Source organism: Cervus canadensis, chromosome 1 (assembly GCF_019320065.1).
Source record: "Cervus canadensis isolate Bull #8, Minnesota chromosome 1, ASM1932006v1, whole genome shotgun sequence".
In the NCBI taxonomy this organism is placed as follows: domain Eukaryota; kingdom Metazoa; phylum Chordata; class Mammalia; order Artiodactyla; family Cervidae; genus Cervus; species Cervus canadensis.
In genome coordinates this window covers 74,423,174-74,442,669 of record NC_057386.1, presented here as the reverse complement: position 1 = coordinate 74,442,669, position 19,496 = coordinate 74,423,174, and the positions used below count along the sequence as shown (strand labels likewise).

The 19,496-nt window shown below is 39.4% G+C and overlaps 1 protein-coding gene across 6 annotated transcripts in view; it reads right to left on the bottom strand.

Moving 5' to 3' along the window:
• Nucleotides 1-19,496, bottom strand: part of INPP4B (inositol polyphosphate-4-phosphatase type II B) — an 885,859-nt gene that overhangs the window by 81,669 nt on the left and 784,694 nt on the right. For 5 of the 6 annotated variants that reach the window (XM_043485541.1, XM_043485584.1, XM_043485560.1 and 2 more), the window contains 5 exons: nucleotides 11,706-11,878; nucleotides 10,353-10,476; nucleotides 9,171-9,288; nucleotides 3,226-3,366; nucleotides 1,295-1,392 (listed from right to left, as the gene is read on the bottom strand). In XM_043485541.1, coding sequence (XP_043341476.1) covers nucleotides 1,295-1,392; nucleotides 3,226-3,366; nucleotides 9,171-9,288; nucleotides 10,353-10,476; nucleotides 11,706-11,878 — 654 coding nt within the window. Of the gene's footprint in view, nucleotides 1-1,294; nucleotides 1,393-3,225; nucleotides 3,367-9,170; nucleotides 9,289-10,352; nucleotides 10,477-11,705; nucleotides 11,931-19,496 lie in introns of those variants that run through there. The other variant, XM_043485578.1, reaches the window with a different exon arrangement.

Here is a 19,496-nt window from a genome sequence, read left to right as displayed (position 1 = left end):
TTCAAGTAATTTACAAATCTGAAATTCATAAGTATGCTGACTGCCAAAGAATCCCTCTATACTTAATTTCATTTTGGCATTAAAAATATTTTATGTGAAATAAAACATAAAAACAGCAGTAAAATTTTCTAATGATACATACATGGATGTGCTTATGCCACTGTAATATTCTGAAGTAAAATCACTGTGTTATAAAGAGACCTAAATACTCTGCTACCTAAGCTATTTCAAACTAAGTATCAGAATACAAATCAGTGAACAAATTGCCAGCAGATAGATGACAGGCAGAGTTTAATTACAGCTTTTGGTAACAATATTTCTTACTTTATTAAAACCTAGTTTCTTATTGTGACTATCTAAGTAGCTCTACTTATTTATGTATAGTACTTATGGAAGAGCTCCAAATACATTCTTGAATCTGTGATTTTGGATTGCTAAAACACGTGCTTAATTTTGTGGGGAAACAAAAAGATGGCAGTACTGAACCATGGCCCAAAAGAAAACAGAAAACAAAATGTAAAATGTATTTCTATAGGCTTATACCCCAACATGTTCACATAAATATTGCAGTAACTGTGTTCAATAATTTGTGCCTTAATTTATATCACTTTTAGTTACTTGCAAAATTTATGTTCTGATTTATATGTATAGGAATATATAGAAACATACACACACACAGATTCTGATTCTGGGAAAGATAGAAGGCAGGAGGAGAAGGGGACAACAGAGGATGAGATGGTTGGATGGCATCACTGACTCAATGGACATGAGTTTGAGTAAGCTCCAGGAGACGGTGAAGGACAGAGAAGCCTGGCGTACTGCAGTCCATGGGGTCGCAAAGAGTCAGACACAATTAAGCAACTGAAAACCAATACACACACATATATATGCTAGAGATATATCTGATGTAGACTACAAATCAGAAATCTACATCTTTATTAAAGTCTTCTATGTAGTTAAGAATTCTACAAAATTTCTGTTGGATTCAATTGAGATTTCTAATTATGAATTCCTTATTTTTCACTTCTGGCACTTTCCAAGGACACTGAAATTAATGTCCTAGTATGAGCAGCAGGACACACTTGAGTGCAATCAGAACAACGAGGCAGGTGTCTGCGAGGCCACCTTGGCAATCAGTCTCTTTGGTGCAAACAATTTCAAAATCACTCTCACATTCCCACCCCATGCTTTTTTCTTCCATTGACCTTTATGTCTGTCCTCTCCCAAAGAATTATTAATCAAGAAATTATTATTGTTGTGATTTTTTCTTTTTTTTGGTAACTTGCATACTTACAATCAGGAGGCATCTTTTCCATAAATACTGTGCAATACTCTTTAAGGAGTTCAAAATTTTCCTGATTAATACTTTCTTGCAAAGAGACATCTCCAAACCTAAATATAGAAAAAAGAGAATAGTTATGATTTATAAAACAGGACCCAAAAGTAACTTTTTTTATCTTTCTTTTTTAAATAGATGGTAATAGTTTTGCAAGGGAGGAGTCTGTTTTTTGAAACAACATTGCATAATGGTGAAATCTAACATATTCCAGTTTCCACTGGCCCTGATTCCACCAATCTTTTTTGACATACCAAAGTATTCTTACAATCATCATATGTGAACCTGAATGAAATAAATCTAAAACACTAACCCCATGCCTCTGCATAACCGACACTCTGTCCAAGTTAGTTTCTCCATCTCTGCAGGGCTGTATCTCTAAAGACACAAAAACTCTCCCCTCTCTTTTGATCCCTCCAATCTTCCTCTTCACCAATGATAGCTTGCGGAGCGGTCCAGAAGACCAGGACCAGATACTGAGCTGCATATAGCCTTAAACACACTGCTGCAGGCACACGGAGAGCCCTCCACTCTCCCAGGGACTAGCTCACTTCTGTGAACTGTTTTTTTCTATCCACACCATGAAGGATGCCAGCCTCCTCACTGGTGCTCTTCTGTTGTCTTCTATAAATGTAGTGGTTTTTTAGTTTAGTTAAAAAAATAACAGTAAAGGATTAAAACATTCTTATCAAATCATGGCAAAGAACACACTAGCTAACGATGTGGGTAGGAGATACATAGAGAGTAAATTATAGATAAGGAAGCATTTTAAGTACTCTCCAAAAGTTTAGCTTTGGGGAGCTTTTTCAGCCAGGCTTTACAGCAAGACAGTAACTTCCTTCTGTAAGAAGTTTTAGAGAATCTTTTAAAAATGTATTCTGTGAACCTTAACTCTTACGTGTTTTTGATAATCTCTACATGTGAACCGTCGGAAAATTGATGCTTTTGAACTGTGGTGTTGAAGAAGACTCTTGAGAGTCCCTTCGACTGCAAGGAGATCCAACCAGTCCATCCTAAAGGAGATCAGTCCTGGGTGTTCATTGGAAGGACTGATGCTGAAGCTGAAACTCCAGTACTTTGGCCACCTCATGTGAAGAGTTGACTTGTTGGAAAAGACCCTGATACTGGGAGGGATTGGGGGCAGGAGGAGAAGGGGATGACAGAGGATGAGATGGCTGGATGGCATCACCGACTCAATGGGCATGAGTCTGAGTAAACATCAGGAGTTTGTGATGGACGGGGAGGCCTGGCGTGCTGCGGTTCATGGGGTTGCAAAGAGTTGGACACGACTGAGCGACTGACCTGAACTGAACTGACATGTGAACCATCTAAGATGCTAAAGTAATTCCTTTATCTGCTAAAAAATGGTTCCTTACCATTACTTATGAAATCACAGAAAATCATCTGTCATTTAACTGAGTAAACTAATATGAAAGGATGTGTTCATATAAGGATATAAAGGATATGTGTTCATATAAAGGATCCTCCAATAACACTTATTTTAGTAAATAAAGGAAAGGATAACATGTTTTAGGTCCAGGAAATGTTGACAAAATTAGCAGAGTTTACAATGCTGAAATACATGTGAGCATTAAACAATTCTAAAATTTGATACACACACATAGGTATTGGAAACATGAAGAAAGCTAACCCATGCGAATATTCTGGTATTGACACCAATATTTTCCTTATTATTTTGCAACATTTAAACTTAAAAAGAGCCAGGAATCCTTAAATACAAATAATTCTGTCTGCTATATCAAGTAACTTAGTATGGAAGAAAGGAAAATGTTACCCATGAATCCAGTGTCTATGTACAGGAACATGTGGAATTACTCAGCATATTCATAACAACTAAAAAAAAGACTGGTCTTATATCCGAACCTTACCTCTCAGCAAGAGTTTGCTGTTCATTGATTCCAACATTAAAAAGTACTGGATACACGTGAAGCAATTGTCCTTCTTTAATCTGCAGAGGCAGCGACTCAAACATTCTCGCTGGAACCTTCACCTCCACAACGTAGTGCTCACTGGAGACAGAGGAGGACAGAGAGAAGCAGCGTTGCTTTATTTCATTCAATGTTATTTCTTTAGATTCATTGTAAAGAAACAACAAAACAGCTGGAACATAGCACTGATTCAGGTTTTTGGTTGTTATTTGCTTATTTTCTATTATTAATGCATCTGATAATCATTTCATTCATTTCACTATTAAATCACTTGGCATAAAGAATTGTTTACATTTACTTCTATTACTCTGAGTTGTTTTAGGAAAGGAAGAACATTTAGTGCATGTTCATATACCATGTACATAAGAGCTTCAGTATTTGTTTTCCTGATTTTAATTATTTTAAGACCAAGTCTCAATGATAAGAAAAGCAATTAAATGATGGATTTTCAATATAGTGAAACTAATGAACGAAATCATTTATAACATTTTTAGCATAGCCTAATTGTTATTATTGATGAACCTCCTGTTTGTGATGGCCTGATGGAAATGCAATAGTTTTATTATTCAAGATGTAACCTTGGTGGTTCCTGATCATTTCTCCACATTATCATGGGAACATTTTTTTCATTGCAAATTTCCATTAAAAATTACTCTTAATGTTTAGTGTTGAAGATTTAAATTAGGATTCACAAAATAAGGTCAAGAAGAATAGCTGCTTATGTATTCTGAAACGTATCTTTTGATCCAGTATGAACTGAGAAAAGAAATGTCAAGCTTCACCTGGAATTAAGGAAAGTCCATGTGTTTCCTGAACTATACAGCATGCTAGTGTTGTAATATGCATATGGCGTAAGGAAGAACAGGACAATTAGCGGGTCTCCGTGAAAATCTTTTCAGTTTCTCTAGCATAATAACTACTCTGAATCTTCGACTGCCAGACTTTTTCACCTCAGCTTTGAACGAGAGAACTGGGAAATACCATCCATCCAGCAAGCAGTGATGTTAGCACCACCCTCAGATGGATGGACACTTCATTTTTCTTTTAAAAATTGCTTTAAGTGTCCTTTACAATAGACTAATAGACGGCTGATATTTACTTATTTCAAAATTTTCTGGAATATGAGAAGATTCAGTGGGTAAAGTCTGCTCTGCATTTAAAGATTGCTCTGAAGGTGAAACATTATACACTTCATGATAGCTTTTTAAAAAACTGAAGTATAGTTGATTTACAATGTTGTGTTAGTTTCAGATGTATAGCAAAGTGATGCAGTTATATGTACACACATCTTTTCAGATTCTTTTCCATTATAGGTTATTATAAAATATTGAATATAGTTCACTGTGCTATTAAGTAGGTCCTTGTTTATTTTAAACATAGTAGTGTGTAACTGCTAATCCCACACTCCTAATTTATCCCCCCATTCTCCTTTGGTGTGGTAGCCATTCCCTTCCCCAGGGGATCTTCCCAACCCAGGGATCAAACCTGGGTCTCCTGCGTTTTAGGCAGATTATTTATCATTTGAGCCACAGGGAAACCTCAAGAATATTGGAGTGGGAAGCCACTTGCCCTGGTGGCTTCCACCAGGTAAAGAATGGTAAAGAATCTGCCTGAAATTCAGGAGACACAGCTTCAGTTCCCATGTCGGAAAGATCGCCTAGAGAAGGGAATGGCTACCCACTCCAGCATTCTTGCCTAGAGAACTCCACGGAGGGAGCAGCCTGGTGGGCTACAGTCCATGTGGTCACAAAGAGCCGGACATGACTGAGCTACTAGCACTTTCACTTCCCCTTTAGTAACCATGTCTGTTTTCTATTTATGCTTTTAAAATAAGTACATTTGTATTATTTTTTTGATCCTGCATATAGTGATATCATATGATACTTGTCTCTGTATGACTTGTTTCACTTAGTATGATAACCTCTAGGTTTATCTATGCTGCTGCTGCTGCTAAGTCACTTCAGTCGTGTCCGACTCTGTGCGACCCCATAGACGGCAGCCCACCAGGCTCCCCCGTCCCTGGGATTCTCCAGGCAAGAACACTGGAGTGGGTCGCCATTTCCTTCTCCCATGCATGAAAGTGAAAAGTGAAAGTGAAGTTGCTCAGTCGTGTCCGACTCTCAGCGATCCCATAGACTGCAGCCTACCAGGCTCCTCCATCCATGGGATTTTCCAGGCGAGAGTATTGGAGTGGGGTGCCATTGCCTTCTCCATATGCTGCTGCAAATTGCATTATTTCATTCTTTTTTATGGCTGAGTCATATTCCATTTTGTACATATGTGTGTATATATGTATATACATACACACCTCAATCTTCTTTATCCATTCATCTGTCAGTGGGCATGTAATTTGCTTCCATGTCTTGGTTATTGTAAATAGTGCTGCTATGAACATTGGGGTGTATGAATCTTTTTGAATTACAGTTTTTGTTTTTCCCAGGAGTGGGATTGTTGGATCATATGATAACTTTTAGTTTTTAAGAAACCTTCATACTATTTTCCAATTAACATTCCCAACAACAGTGTAGGAGGGTTCCCATTTCACCACAAACCTCTCCAGTGTTTACTATTTTTAGTTTTTGATGATGGCCATTCTGACTGGTGTGAGGTGATACCTCTTGGTAGTTTTGATTTGCATTTCTCTAATAATTAGCAATTATGGTGAAGGACAGGGAAGCCTGGCATGCTGCAGCCCATGGGGTCACAAAGAGTTGGACACAACCGAGCGACTAAACCACAAAATAATTAGCAATGTTGAACATCTTTTCATGTGCCTGTCGGCCAAATGTATGTCTTCTTTGGAGAAATGTCTGTTTAGGTCTATTGCGCATTTTTTTTGATCAGGTTGTTTGTGTTTTATATTGAGCTGTATAAGCTGTTTGTATATTTTGGAAATTAATCCCCTGTCAGTTGCATCATTTTCTCCCATCCCATAGGTAGTCTTTTTGTTTTGTTTATGGTTTCCTTTGCTGAGTAAAGACTTTTGAGTTTAATTAGGTCCCATTTGTTTATTTTTGCTTTTACTTCCATTGCACTCAGAGACAGATCCAAAAAAACATTGCTGTGATTTATGTCGGAGTGTTCTGCCGATGTTTTGTCACTCCATTAAAATATAATTGACATAAGCTCATTGCTTTAAGTATATGATTCAGAGTTTTAGCAAATATATAGAGTTGTGCAATCATGACCATAATTCACTTTCAGAACATTTCCACTGCCTTAAAAAAAATCCTTTGTTTGCATTCAAACCCCAACTCCATAGTCAGCCCCAGCAAACAACTGATCTATTTCTATGTCTCTGCAGATTTTACTTTTCTACATATTTCATATAAAGAGAATCATACAATGTATAGTCTTTTGGGTCTGGCTTGCCTCATTTAGCATCATTATTAAGTCATATGTGTCAGAGCATGTGTCAGTAGCATGCTGAACAGTGTTCTGTTGTTTAGGTATACCACATTTTGTCTGTGCATTCAAGTTGATGAACACTTGATTACTTCATGATTTTGGCTATCTGTGTTCTGAAAAACGCTACTAGTTTTGTGTGGACATTTCCTCTTGGGTATATACTGATGAGTCATGTAGCAATTTTAGGTTCACTCTTTAAGCAACTGCCAAATTGTTTCCAAAGTGACAAAACCACCAATCATGAATGAGGATTCCAGATCCGTGAATATGGACTGTCTTTTCATTTACTGTATCTTATTAATTTCTCCAAGCATTACTTTGTGTGTTCTGTTTCCAATTCTTCATGAAAGTTGCTCAGTCTTGTCCGACTCTTTGCAACCCCATGGGCTATACAGTCCATGCAATTCTCCAGGCTAGAATACTGCAGTGGGTAGCCTTTCCCTTCTCCAGGGGATCTTCCCAACCCAGAGATCGAACCCAGGTCTCTTGCATTGCAGGCAGATTCTTTACCAGCTGAGCCACAAGAGAAGCCCAAGAATACTGGAGTGGGTAGCCTATCCCTTCTCCAGGGGATCTTCCTGACCCAGGAATCTGGGGTCTCCTGCATTGCAGACGGATTCTTTACCATCTAAGCTATCAGATGTGGTGTACGTGCTCAGTCGTGTCTGACGCCCCGAAATCCCATGGACCACAACCCACCAGGCTCCCCTGTCCATGGGATTTTTCCAGGCAAGAATACAGGAGTGGGTTGCCATTTCTTGGAGAGCTTTATTAAATTTAGTCTGATGTAGTTATTCTACTTGATGCTATCGTGAATGGTTATCTAGTCACCACTGTTTCTAACAACTTTTCAAGAGTGCGCTTTATTCTTTTTCTTCTCTGGTCCAAACCAAGTCAGCCCCCTCTGGCAGGAGACTGCCGGATTTTATGGCCTGCTTTGCCCTCATAAAACTGTGCTGACAGAGTTGAGGAAGATGGGAGCAACTCGGCAAAACCGCCACACACTCCTACTGACTTATCCAATGTACACCAGTTTTTCACGAATAAGTACTTCTAAATTTGTGCACAAATTTAGTCCTTAGTTGTAAGATGGTTGCTTTAGAAAATTCTGTCCAATTATAATGTCGCTTTCTAGAGAAAAATTTTGCCAAGCTGCTCACTTTGCCATTCCAGTTTCATTCCCATCCATATGATAGCTTTTGAATTTAGATACAGTCTAAACTCCCTCAGTTCTTTAAACTCCCTCAGAAAAAAACATGTGCACTCTGCCTATAGCAAATGACCTGGTAAGCTTCCATTATAAATTGTGATAAAAGTATCAGTTTCTCACTTTTGATAATAATCTTCATAGTAATACAAGGTGGCACTGTTTTCTAGGCATGTGTATGAGCAATTTTATTCCTTTTTCTTCCAATGAATGGCAAATTAAGCATTAGGCTGCAGTTGAGATATTCAGTTTTAAAGGGATGTGTTTTTTCTTTATATATAAGAAACAGTTACCTTTCAATCAACCATGGATTTCTGGGCATTCTTTACACAAAATTTTAAATAATTATATGTTTATTATAGAAAGAAAACAAGTTTAGTTTGAATTTTTATATTTTATACCTAAGTCTCTTCATCTCTCTCTGGCACAAAAAGGGCTCTCTTTAGAAAATTCATTTTTTTTTAACTCTGATCTGAGAAAGCTTCAAATTTCAAATATCTTCATGCAGCATTTAAAAGTGCTAATGCCAGAATGGTTAAAATTTCGAGGACTTCTGACTGAAATAATTTATCCATAGGATGTAATTCTTCTATTGGAGGTCTATTCTACACACCATCATTTTTCTTAATTATTTGATATTTTGCCCATCATACAATGACCTTCAAAGCTATTTATTTAAAACTGTTCTTGGAAATCTCAGTCTGACAGTGAATTGTCAAAAATAATTAAGAAAAATGGTGGCATATGCCCCTGACATAGGAATACATCTTTTCTAAAATGCTGCTGCTTTTAACAGAATTTAATACCAAGTCATCTCAAGAATTATGACACTATTAACTAAATGATTCCAGCAAAAATAAAAACATCCAGAGCTTTAGACTAGATAGTAATAAAAAGAAAAATGTTTTTCTCATGCTTGCTATTACTTTGAATTCCTCACATTTCATGGGGGAGCATTATCCTATTTATTTCACTATAGTGCAATTTACAAACATCCATGAGACTTCTAAGAGTTTTTCAGTATCTTCCTCTGTCATGTCACCTACATTTATTTCTCATTCAAAAAAGGAAAAGAGAACAAAAGAAACATTTCCAAGCCAAATCTCAATTCTCCTTGGCTCTGTTGTCAGGGGTTAGTAAGAAACATCTAACAAAACTTGGTCTTTAGGAAATGGCACCACTTACCACCTTCCTGTTTTAAGCTCTGTTGTCAGGGGTTAATAAAAAACATCTAACAAAGCTTGGTCTTTAGGAAATGGGCACCACTTACCGCCTTCCTGTTATAACTGGCAAGACATCATTGGATGTGGCTTCAATTATTTTAAATGCGACTTTTTTCAAATCCGAAATACCAACGGCCATGTCCTCGAGCATTCCAATTTCCTCACCTAAGCAAGGGCAAAGGAACCTAGTTACAAACATACTATTTGAAGAGAATGTCTCTTTGTACTCCGCCTTCCTGCTAGAATTTGTTCTAACAATTTAGTGAATGAGTTCCTGAATGCAGTGAATCCGTTCTAAGGACATTTGCCTCAGTCTGAAGGTTTTCAACAGTGAAATCAGAACCGTTTCAATAGACTCCAGCTGTCCATATGCCCTTTGAAGGAAGGAAGGAGGTATACCTTTGCTGGAAGGCTAGAGAGAAGCTTTAGTTCTTTGATGACACAAAGTATCGTGCAAATCTTTCTCCCTTGGCAGGAGTGACATTTGATTTCTAGAAAATAGAGATGGTTGTGTTGAAGATCACTGACCTAAGCTCGTGCTAGTTTTATATTTAATACACTGAAAAAATAAAGCCTAACAAGGAGGTAATTAAATAAGAATCTGTCCTGTGCAAAAGAAATATAATATGAGCCACATACAAAATTTTAAATATCCTAGAAGTCAGATTTTTAGAGTAAAATTTTAAAGGTGAAATTAGCTTTAATACTGTTTTCCTTTAGCTCAATATATCCCAAACAGCATTGCAGCTGTAAATCAATATACAATGATTAATTATTCATTAATTATTAATATAAAACTGTTTTCTACTAGTATTTGAAATCTGGTGGGCATGTCGAGGATTTATTGATCTGGACTAGATATGTTTCAAGGGCTCAAATGCCACACCAACCTATGTATTGAACAGGGCAGTTCCAGACATTAGAGACTTGGGACTTTAAAAATCCAGTCATTGAAACTAGGTTAGCAAAAGCTTTTTATATTTAAAAAGCCAGATGGCTGCTCAGGACTCCACTGTGAAGTAATCTATAATTCCATTTTCAAAACATAATGAGGGTAAAAGCACAGTGACAAGGAGAATGAATATAAAGAATTGAAAGTTATATTCTTTCTCTAATGCTTGATGCAAGAAAGGTTGACCTCTTATTTTTATGTTTAACTGAAGAATCTATGGATCACATAGCTTTACGAATAGGGATATTATTTTAACATGGACTAAAGCAATACTCACTATATGTACTCAGCAGTCCTTCATATTGTACTATCAGTCCCACCGTGTGAAGCTGCTCAAGGAAGCCAGGGTCATACAGACTTGTGTGCAATTTGATGATAAAACCACAAACCAATCCAGCAAGCTAAAAAAAGAAAAGAAAAACACTGAAGAAATTCCTGGGGTCAGTGAGCTTTAATTTAAAAATATTTAAGACTTTGAGACATCACAGACTTAATTAGAAATTTCCAAGCATGTGTAACAAAACTGTAACTATTTATATATCCATTTTGAAACCATGGATGTATAAACCTATGCTCTAGGACGGTTTGAGAAAGGCAGCACTGTGAAAGGGGAAAGACCAGGCAGTAAACTCATAAAAAGTCACTTAACACTTCCAAAACGTTCTCAAATATTTTTGCACACAAAGAATAGATATAATAGTTCTCATTCCACAGAGTTGTAGTGGAGAGATCTGTATAAGGCAGAGCAAAGTGCCTGACACTTTGCTCCATTTACTACTGGGTCATCCATGAAATCGTAGGGGACAAGGGATATTTTGGTTAAATTATTCCCTTTATCTGGATGGTTTACAAAGACAAGTTTCCATCTCTTTCCCTCCAGGTGTGTGTCTATAAAACTCAATCATGGAGGAGCAGGTAGGAGGGGAGTGGGAGCACGGCTACTGTGACGGAGGCCAGCCTCGTTGCCATGGGCTACAGTTGGGTGTCGGCAAAGGTGATACTGCCATAATTCCATCCAAGACTATGGCCTGGCAAACTTCTATATAAACAACAAAAACAAACAACAACAACAAAAAAAAAACAGACTATTATAAGGCCCTGTCCAGAATTCACGAGGGAGCTGTAGAAATAAGGGGTTGCAAACAGATCCCTTTTGCCAGTCCTGGCTGCTATCTGCATGGTGCATGGTGCAGAGACCCCAGGAATAAGATGAGGACAGGACAAGGGACTCTTTCCCTCAAAGACTCTGTGCACTATGAAACAATGGACATTTCCGAGACATGGCCACCTTTTTGCAGAAATAAATATTTAAGGTCTCCCACACTGTTTCTATTCGCTAGGTATCTGTTATGAATAAGAAAAACTGGGTATCAATACCTTAAGAAAAGGATCCCCTTAAAGAGCAAACTACTGGACTTTCCTGGTGGTCCAATGATTAAGACTCCAAGCTTCCAATGCAGGGGGCATGGGTTCAATCCCTGGTCAGGGAACCAGGATCCCACAGGCCAGGCGGTATGGCCAAAAAAATAAAAGTAAAAGCAGACTATCGTAAGACGATCTCTTTCCTCACTGAGGATACTATCTGACAGCCCATCAGTGTGCTGGGCTCACAAAAACAAGAGGCACCTACCGCCTGGCTGAAGACGATGTCTCTTCTCAATGTCAGCATCAAACACTGGGGCAGGCTGTAGGCGAGCTCCTGAAGGAGAACGAACGTCAGGGACTGCTTAGCTCGATTCACCACGTCTCCCATGCAGTCCTTCAGGGCGAGGATGAGGGGATACAGCTGCTCATACCAGTCCTCTGCGGGGCGGACGGAGCACAAGAATAGTGGGATAGACAGATTAAGGAAGATCTGGGAGGACAGAACCAATTTATTTACTTTCAGTGATGTTCTACACATTACTTAGAAGTTACAAAGATAAGAGATTTCCAATCCCAATTTCTCCTCTGAACTCGCGATGTCTATAACCAGCCACCCATTGGATCTCTCCACTTGGATGTATCTCATTTATAGAAGAACTCCTCTCCTCTCTGCTCATCTCTCATCTGTGCATTGCCTGGATCTTGGTGGATGGTGCCATCAAACTCTTCCCCTGCTGGAAACATGTTTTCCTGGACTCCTTCTATAGTCTTCACATATAGTGGGTCATGAAATTAGTTCTACCACCGTAATAGGGCTTTCCTGTGGCTCAGATGGTAAGGAATCCGCCTGCAATGCAGGAGACCCAGGTCCTATCTCTGGGTCAAGAAGTTCCCCCAGAGAAGGGAATGGCTACCGCCTCCAGTATTCTTGCCTGGAGAATTCCATGGACAGAGAAGCCTGGTGAACTACAGTCTAGGGGCTTCAAACTCCCATCAAACACTCATCTTCCTTTTGCCCTCTCCCATTATCAGTTACCCATTTCCCACGGACCACTTCCTATCCTGCTCCATAAGTGACCCCTCTTCCTCCAGGCATATCCTTCTCCAATCTTTTCTCAACAGAGTTGCTACAGGGATCTTTCTAATCAGTTTGAATTCCACCAATCACTCTTTCATTTCCTTACTATTTTAAAGACACCAAAGCATTCAGAACGAAGTCCCAAAGCATGACAGACCCTGCATTATCTGATCTCGACCTATGTGTCCAGTCTCATCTCTCAGAACTTTTTCATTTGTAGCTTTGAGTCCCAGGGGAGCTGAACAGACCCATTTCCCCACATCTGTTCTGCTCTCTCATCTCAGTGTCTCTGCAAATCCTATCTGCAATCCTGGAGCATTCTTCCCATGCTTATCTTCCTGACAAATACTTTATCTTCTCTGCAGACTCAATTCAAGGCTTCTCTCTTCCAGGAAGTGTTCTTAATTTCTCCCCTAAATCCCCTCCTCATTTACTAAAATTTGGGTCAGGTTCGCTTTCTTTGTGTTCACAGCTCCTTGCCCGTACTCTTCTGCAAGAAAGTGAACTCACTGAGGGTAAGAAATTTCTGTTTTACTCACTGGCTCTCCAGATTGCAGCATATCAAATATTCAATTTTTAATTAAATGAGTAAAGTTGGAATAAATTGAACAAAAGTCTTTTAACATATAGGCATGAATGAGAAAATCAAGTTTTTGACAGTATTTGGAATCTGAATAGCTTTTCTTCAAGTCAGGATACAAAACTGAAACCATCTGTGCTTTCTGTATGCCTAGAAATTTAACATGTTTCAGTTATATAATTATGGCTTTGGCATGTGATATAGAAACAAGTTATATTCTATTTCAGTCTATTTGAAAATCAAACCTTGACAAATGTCAAATATTATAAATTCCAGACTGTGTGCTATTCCATTAATATATAAATTGACAGTGGTATGACAAATACAAATACGATTGAAAAAAAATGAGTGCATGCTGAAAGTTAACTATGAATCAAGATCTGAAGTGATACAATCTTCTCAGTTTACAGAGTGAGTAATGTGAATGGTCAATAACCAGTTAAGACCTTGAAAGAGTTATAGGTAGTGATGAAAAGAATCATAATCACTATCGCACCCTATCTACTGTCACTAACTTGTTTTATGTTCTATAATAGATTAGATGAAATAAACCAAAATGGTTGAAAGGATAATTAATGGTCCCAACTTAATAAAAAGAGGTGCTCTTGTTAATACTCTATGTAAATGCATATGTGAAGTTGTAATACAAAATACATTAGGAACATTAGGAGTTATTATTTTAAAATATTGTAGAATTAAGTGTTATGAGAGGAATAAAAAACACTAGAGAAAAGAGAATTCAATGAAGCCCTGTTAAATCTGTAATCACTTAATAAAGGACTCATTTGTGGGCAGCTTAGGATAAAATATGAACAGTGGTTCAGTTGAAATAGGCACCAGGTAACCATTGATTTTTATGTCATTAGTAGACATAAAAGGGCAGATGGAGGTACATCAGACTTATTTGCAGAGTAAAAGACACATCAAGAGACATCAAGAAGGAACACTTGACATTCATATTGTTTTCATAGTTACACTGTCTTACCTTTCACTCTGCTATTTGATTATTGTTCTCAATATGAACAGACAAATACATGTGGAAAACAAATATCTCAATAAATCGACCCAGATGTATATCTTAAAAGATAACAGACTGAAAACCAATTTTGCTTTGTGTTTAGGTCTGCAAAAATGAATTTCTACTGAAGAATTCTCCAACGTAAAATAAAGCCTGTGTGCAGTAGATGGCGCTGCTTTATCAGCCTGAAGTAAAACTACATGGTCACTTACTCCATTCTGTAACTGATTTATACTCTTTTACACATTTGCAAAGTTCCCAAATAGCAGGTATATGTTGTCCGGGCGCCTTGCATCCTCTTCTGTGTCAAGTGATCAGTAACCTCGCCAAAAGCGTGATAAGCTCTTTCTATCAGAAAGTGGAAAATTAACTTATTCCCCCCGCCCCTCCCCGCCTTGGAAGATACTAGCTCAAATTAAACAGAGCTGATGGCTTTTCTTAAAGATCTTTAAAAGGAGAATCTTCACAGATTTCTTCATCAGCATAATTTCGTCACTTCTAAACCTATCTTCACTCTAATTTAACCATTTGATTCCTAATCAGAAATGCAATGAGATCAAAAAAGAAAGAAATCACCTGATCTAGTCCTACTGGAATAAAACTGAGGACCTGAAAAATAAACAAACACACTGAAATTCTATGTCTAGAAGTGCTCTTAGGTATTTGACACTAACCACTTTCCAGTGTCTTCGCTTACTCTAATTATATATACTTCTTATGACTAAAATTTAAGGAAAAGGACAGTATAAGAAAACAATGATAAATAAGAAAATGACAAGTTGGTGAGCAAGGTAGAGTGTCTTAGAGATAGCAGTAAGCTTCCTATCAAGAAGTATGAGAAAGCTAAAAGTACTTTTTTTTTTTTTTCTTCTAGAAAAGAAGCAATTTAAGTTTAGCAGATAAAGGTAAACCTCACTGGCAAATGCAAATTGCCATGACTTCAGGTTTTGTTCCCTGTTAATATTCACTCAGTGTAAATCTCAGGTTCTGAAATAAACACAATGGTGTGCGACAGGGCAGAGACAGGCTGAAGGAGTCAGTTCATAAAGGGCCTTTTTGCTTCAACGAGCATTCCAAATCACTCTGAGAAAGGCACAGCAAATGCTTGTGTTTTTCCTGAAAAATATTTTTGGGGTACAACCAAAAAAGCAGCAGGTCCTGACAATCCTGAGACCACTGTGACATCATCCCTCACGGCTTCCTGTCTCCCCCTATTTCACAATTTACATGGCACTTGTTTTGTCCCGATGGGAAAGTCATTTTCTGGGATGGATGAAGATGGAGTTCATTCTGCATTTTCTAGTTCAAGTAAGAAATCTTGAAATGAGATTCAGACTTATCTTTAAACAACTAAAAGTGGTGCCTTTTATGTATGAGGGAACCTTCTGAGGCACTCTAAATTATTTATGTCTTCATGTGAGTGGTCTTACATGGGTGTATATAATATGCAAAAATTCATTAAGCTGTTCACTTAAGATGTATATACTTTTCAGTATCTGTGTTATAGCTCAATAAAAGGCTTAAAAAATAAAAGAATCTTGAAATGCACACATCCATGCTTCTGAGTTTAGTTTCCTCATGTTTCAACGGAGATTTTTACACACACACATATACACATACACACCTACGATAAACCCAGAGACGCCAGGTAGCTAAGGGCTTGCCAACACGTAGCCACTGCACCTACACCTCTCCCAGAAGCTAACTGGCCCAGCAGGCACGTAAGTGCCCACATCATTGATTCTCTCCCCTGGGCTCCTTTTAGTGACAGAGGAAAATATGAAGAGAATGTTTTAGTATCTCTATAAAAACTTGCTGAAACTCCTTAACCCTGAGACCAACAAGCAGAGTCTTTCCTCAGGAAAGGATAAAATGTGTGTGGCTTAGCTGAGCTTTTCCTGAGCTCTGTGAAGTGTGCTGGAAGTCGTCCAAGCAGAGCCTGTTTTCCAGCCCTTGACTCGCTTCTCTAACAGGATTCAAGTGAATTCACTGAAGGATTCAAAGAATGACGGCGGGGCGCCCCCCTCACCTCCTCCACACACCATCTATTTTCTGTTCAGGATGTTCACGTCCTCTGAGCTCAATGGCTCTTATGTTGCTCAGGAGAAAAATAAAAGGGCCAAATTCCAACCGACAGTAGCAGAATATAATGTTTTCTTTCCAATTTCTGAGCCATTTTCTTCTCAGGTGCTCAGTCTCCTTCGTTCATTTAAAATAATTAACTTCACAGAAGCTTGTAGCCAGTATTATTTTTGTTATCACAACTTTTCAGACATTGGGAAAAAAGGAAAAGCTCAAAGCTTGCCTACCCATTAAACTTTATGCAAAGAGACAGAAGAAATATATGAGCCTGGCTCGTAGGATTCACCTAAGTTCAGAAGATGATGAACTGTGGAGCAGAACAATTAGAATGGCCTTTAAGGAGGGCGAAAAAATTCCCAAGCTTGTGAGAGGAACGGAGACCCATTCCACAGCTGACAGGGTTTCTAACAGGGTGTCCAAACCTCAGGTGGCATAGAACTGGCAGTGGTTTCAAGGTTGGGGGCTGGGAGTGGGTATATCTCTGCCCATAGAGTCATCGATGGTGTTGAAGGGCCTGTGTTCTATATCAGAGCTTCCCAGTTGGCACAGTGGTAAAGAATCCACCTGCCAATGCAGGAGATGCAAGTGACACGGGTTCAATCCCTGGTTCAGGAAGATCCCCTGGAGGAGGAAATGCCAACCCACTCCAGTGTACTTTCCTGAAAAATTCCAAGGACAGGGGGGAGCCTGGTGGGCTACAGTCCATGGGGACACAGGAGCCAGACTGAACACACACACACATTGCTCTGCACCGACTCAGAGATGGCGACCTGTGTGACCGTCTATGCTTTGGGTACAGTTTTACAATGTGAATGTCAGTGCTTGGAGGGATCAACTAATGATAAGGTTTCCTCTCCAGATACCTTACAGCAGGACTCCTTTGTATAACACACACATGCAACTTTGGTCATAGACCCGAGACACCCAGCCATCGGAGGGCTCCAAGGATCAGCCGAATCCCGGGCTACAGAACACAGAAATGAAGCTAACCCAGACAACAGAGGAGTAATTCAAGGAAAGAGAAGCACCTGCGGAGGCTGAGCTGCCTAGAATGACGTCCCTGGCCACTAAGAATGCCCTCCTCCAAGTCTTCCTCACTCCATTTCCATCTTTATGAATCATCTCCTGGCTCTGGTCCAGGAATTAAAAAAAGAAAAAAAAAATCTATATTTATCTGTCTTTAACGAATGCTAAGCTGTCTTCCTTGTATCAATTTCCCCTTTTTTTCATTGCCCATCATGAGAAATACTGCATCTGTGGAGGACTGGCTACTGGGACCCCTTGATATTCACCCCCAAGGATGCTCATGTCCCTTCTAAAAAATGGTGTAATGCTATCAAGCCTCCATACCCACAGGTTCTACATCTGGCGATTCAACCAACCACAGATGCAGAACCTGCAGACACAGCGGGCCAACTACACACTCATTTGTTAGACAAATAGAACCTCTTCAGTATGAGGTCCTGGGGTGATACTAATTTTAAAACTCATGACCGCTACCCTCAAGGAGCTTAAAATACAGAAGAGAAAGTCTCAGGAGCTGTAAAGTAATGCCTTCAGTGTAAGGAGGGTATAAGGGCTAAGCAAGTTGGGACAAGACACATCTAGCGGGGTTAAGGGTTTAGAGGCAAGAGAATGCATCTCTGGTATGAAGATCATGTTCAGTCATGGTCCTGTCGCTTCCTGAACAAGTGAAGGGAGAGCTATGCAGAGGGAGGTCAGGGAAGCTGCTTGGTATATAGGGAGTGAACACCAAAACAGTGAGTCTTTGTAGGAACAGTCGGGGAGGGATGTCTGGTTTGATGATGCCGAGTGCTGTAAACAAAAGCCAGGAACTAACTTGGAGGAGCTCAGAAGCAGGACTGGAGGGGAGAGGGGATGGGGCTAAGATGATGAAAAGACTTGAAAAAGGCAGGAATAAAGGGGAAGTAAGTATTGAATGACAACCCACTCCAGCATTCTTGCTTGGAGAATCCCATGGACAGAGGAGCCTGGTGGGCTACAGTCCATGGGGTCACAAAGAGCTGGACATGATTGAGTGACTAAGCATATACACACATGAGCTGCGCCTGAATCCCTGATAAAAAACAATGGAAAATCAAGTGGACAGTCACCATGGTAGGCATAGGGAATGGAGTAAGTAGAAGTGGGGGGAGAAACAGGAAGATGTAGATTTTAGGTGAGCAGGGAGACAAAAGCTAAGAAGCAAGGCCAAATCTAGAAATAATGGGTATCAGATGCACGCATGAGTGCTAAATCGCTTCAGTGGCGTCTGACTCTTTGTGACTCTATGGACTGTAGCCCACCAGGCTCCTCTGTCCATGGGGTTCTCCAGGCAAGAACACTGGAGTGGGTAGCTATTCCCTTCTCCAGGGACCTTCCTGACTCAGGGATCAAACCTGTGTGTCTTATGTCTCCTGCATTGGCGGGCGGGTTCTTTGCTACTAGCTCCACCTGGGAAGCCCCTGGGTATCAGGTCGAGCAAGGCTAATGGTAACTCTGGAAGGAAGATCCCATATAAATGCTGTGTCTTCCTTTGCCTCTAGGAGGAGCAGTCTTAAAGGCACCAAGGGTATTCGCGCAAAGGGCAAAGATGCATCTTCAGATGTAATCATCATCGCATCCAGTGAACTATGACCCAAAGTAAGTGACTGATCTTGGTACCTCCCAGATGTATGAGAAATGAGTGGACTGCCTGACTCCAGACAAACTGCCAGGGGAAGAACAAAGCAACCTTTTCTCATGTTAAGGAAACCTTGTTTGTTTAAATCCTGCCAGTCTGAGAACAATGTCATAAAACTTTCCAGTCTTGCTCTTAGCCAAACAGCAAAGGAAATGCATCAACTGCTACCCTGGTTAAACGTCTCATCTCATAACACAAAGTTGGAAGCTTGAAGTAAATTCTGCTAAGACAGTTTCCAGGAACTAAATCCATTAATCAAACACGCTCTGTATAGGTGGAAGCAAAAAAAAAAAAAAATTCAATCAGGGCTTATGCTGGAACAGGAAGAGTCACGTGTTCACATTCCTTGGGCTTATTTTGCCTTTTGACCCCTCAAAACTATAATCTCAGGACTCTGATCTACAAACATGCTGAAATTGAAGAGTAAGTACATAGGTTATGAGTCAACAAGTAACCTCAAATCACCGATACATCTACAACAGAGAGCTCTTGTCATTTAAATTTTGTCCACTAACTATGATTGAGAAGAGAGGCGTGGTGGAGAGTGAGTTGATGAAAGCTTGATTAGAACACCAAGAGGACGGAAAATGAAACACATTTCTACCCTGAAGTGCA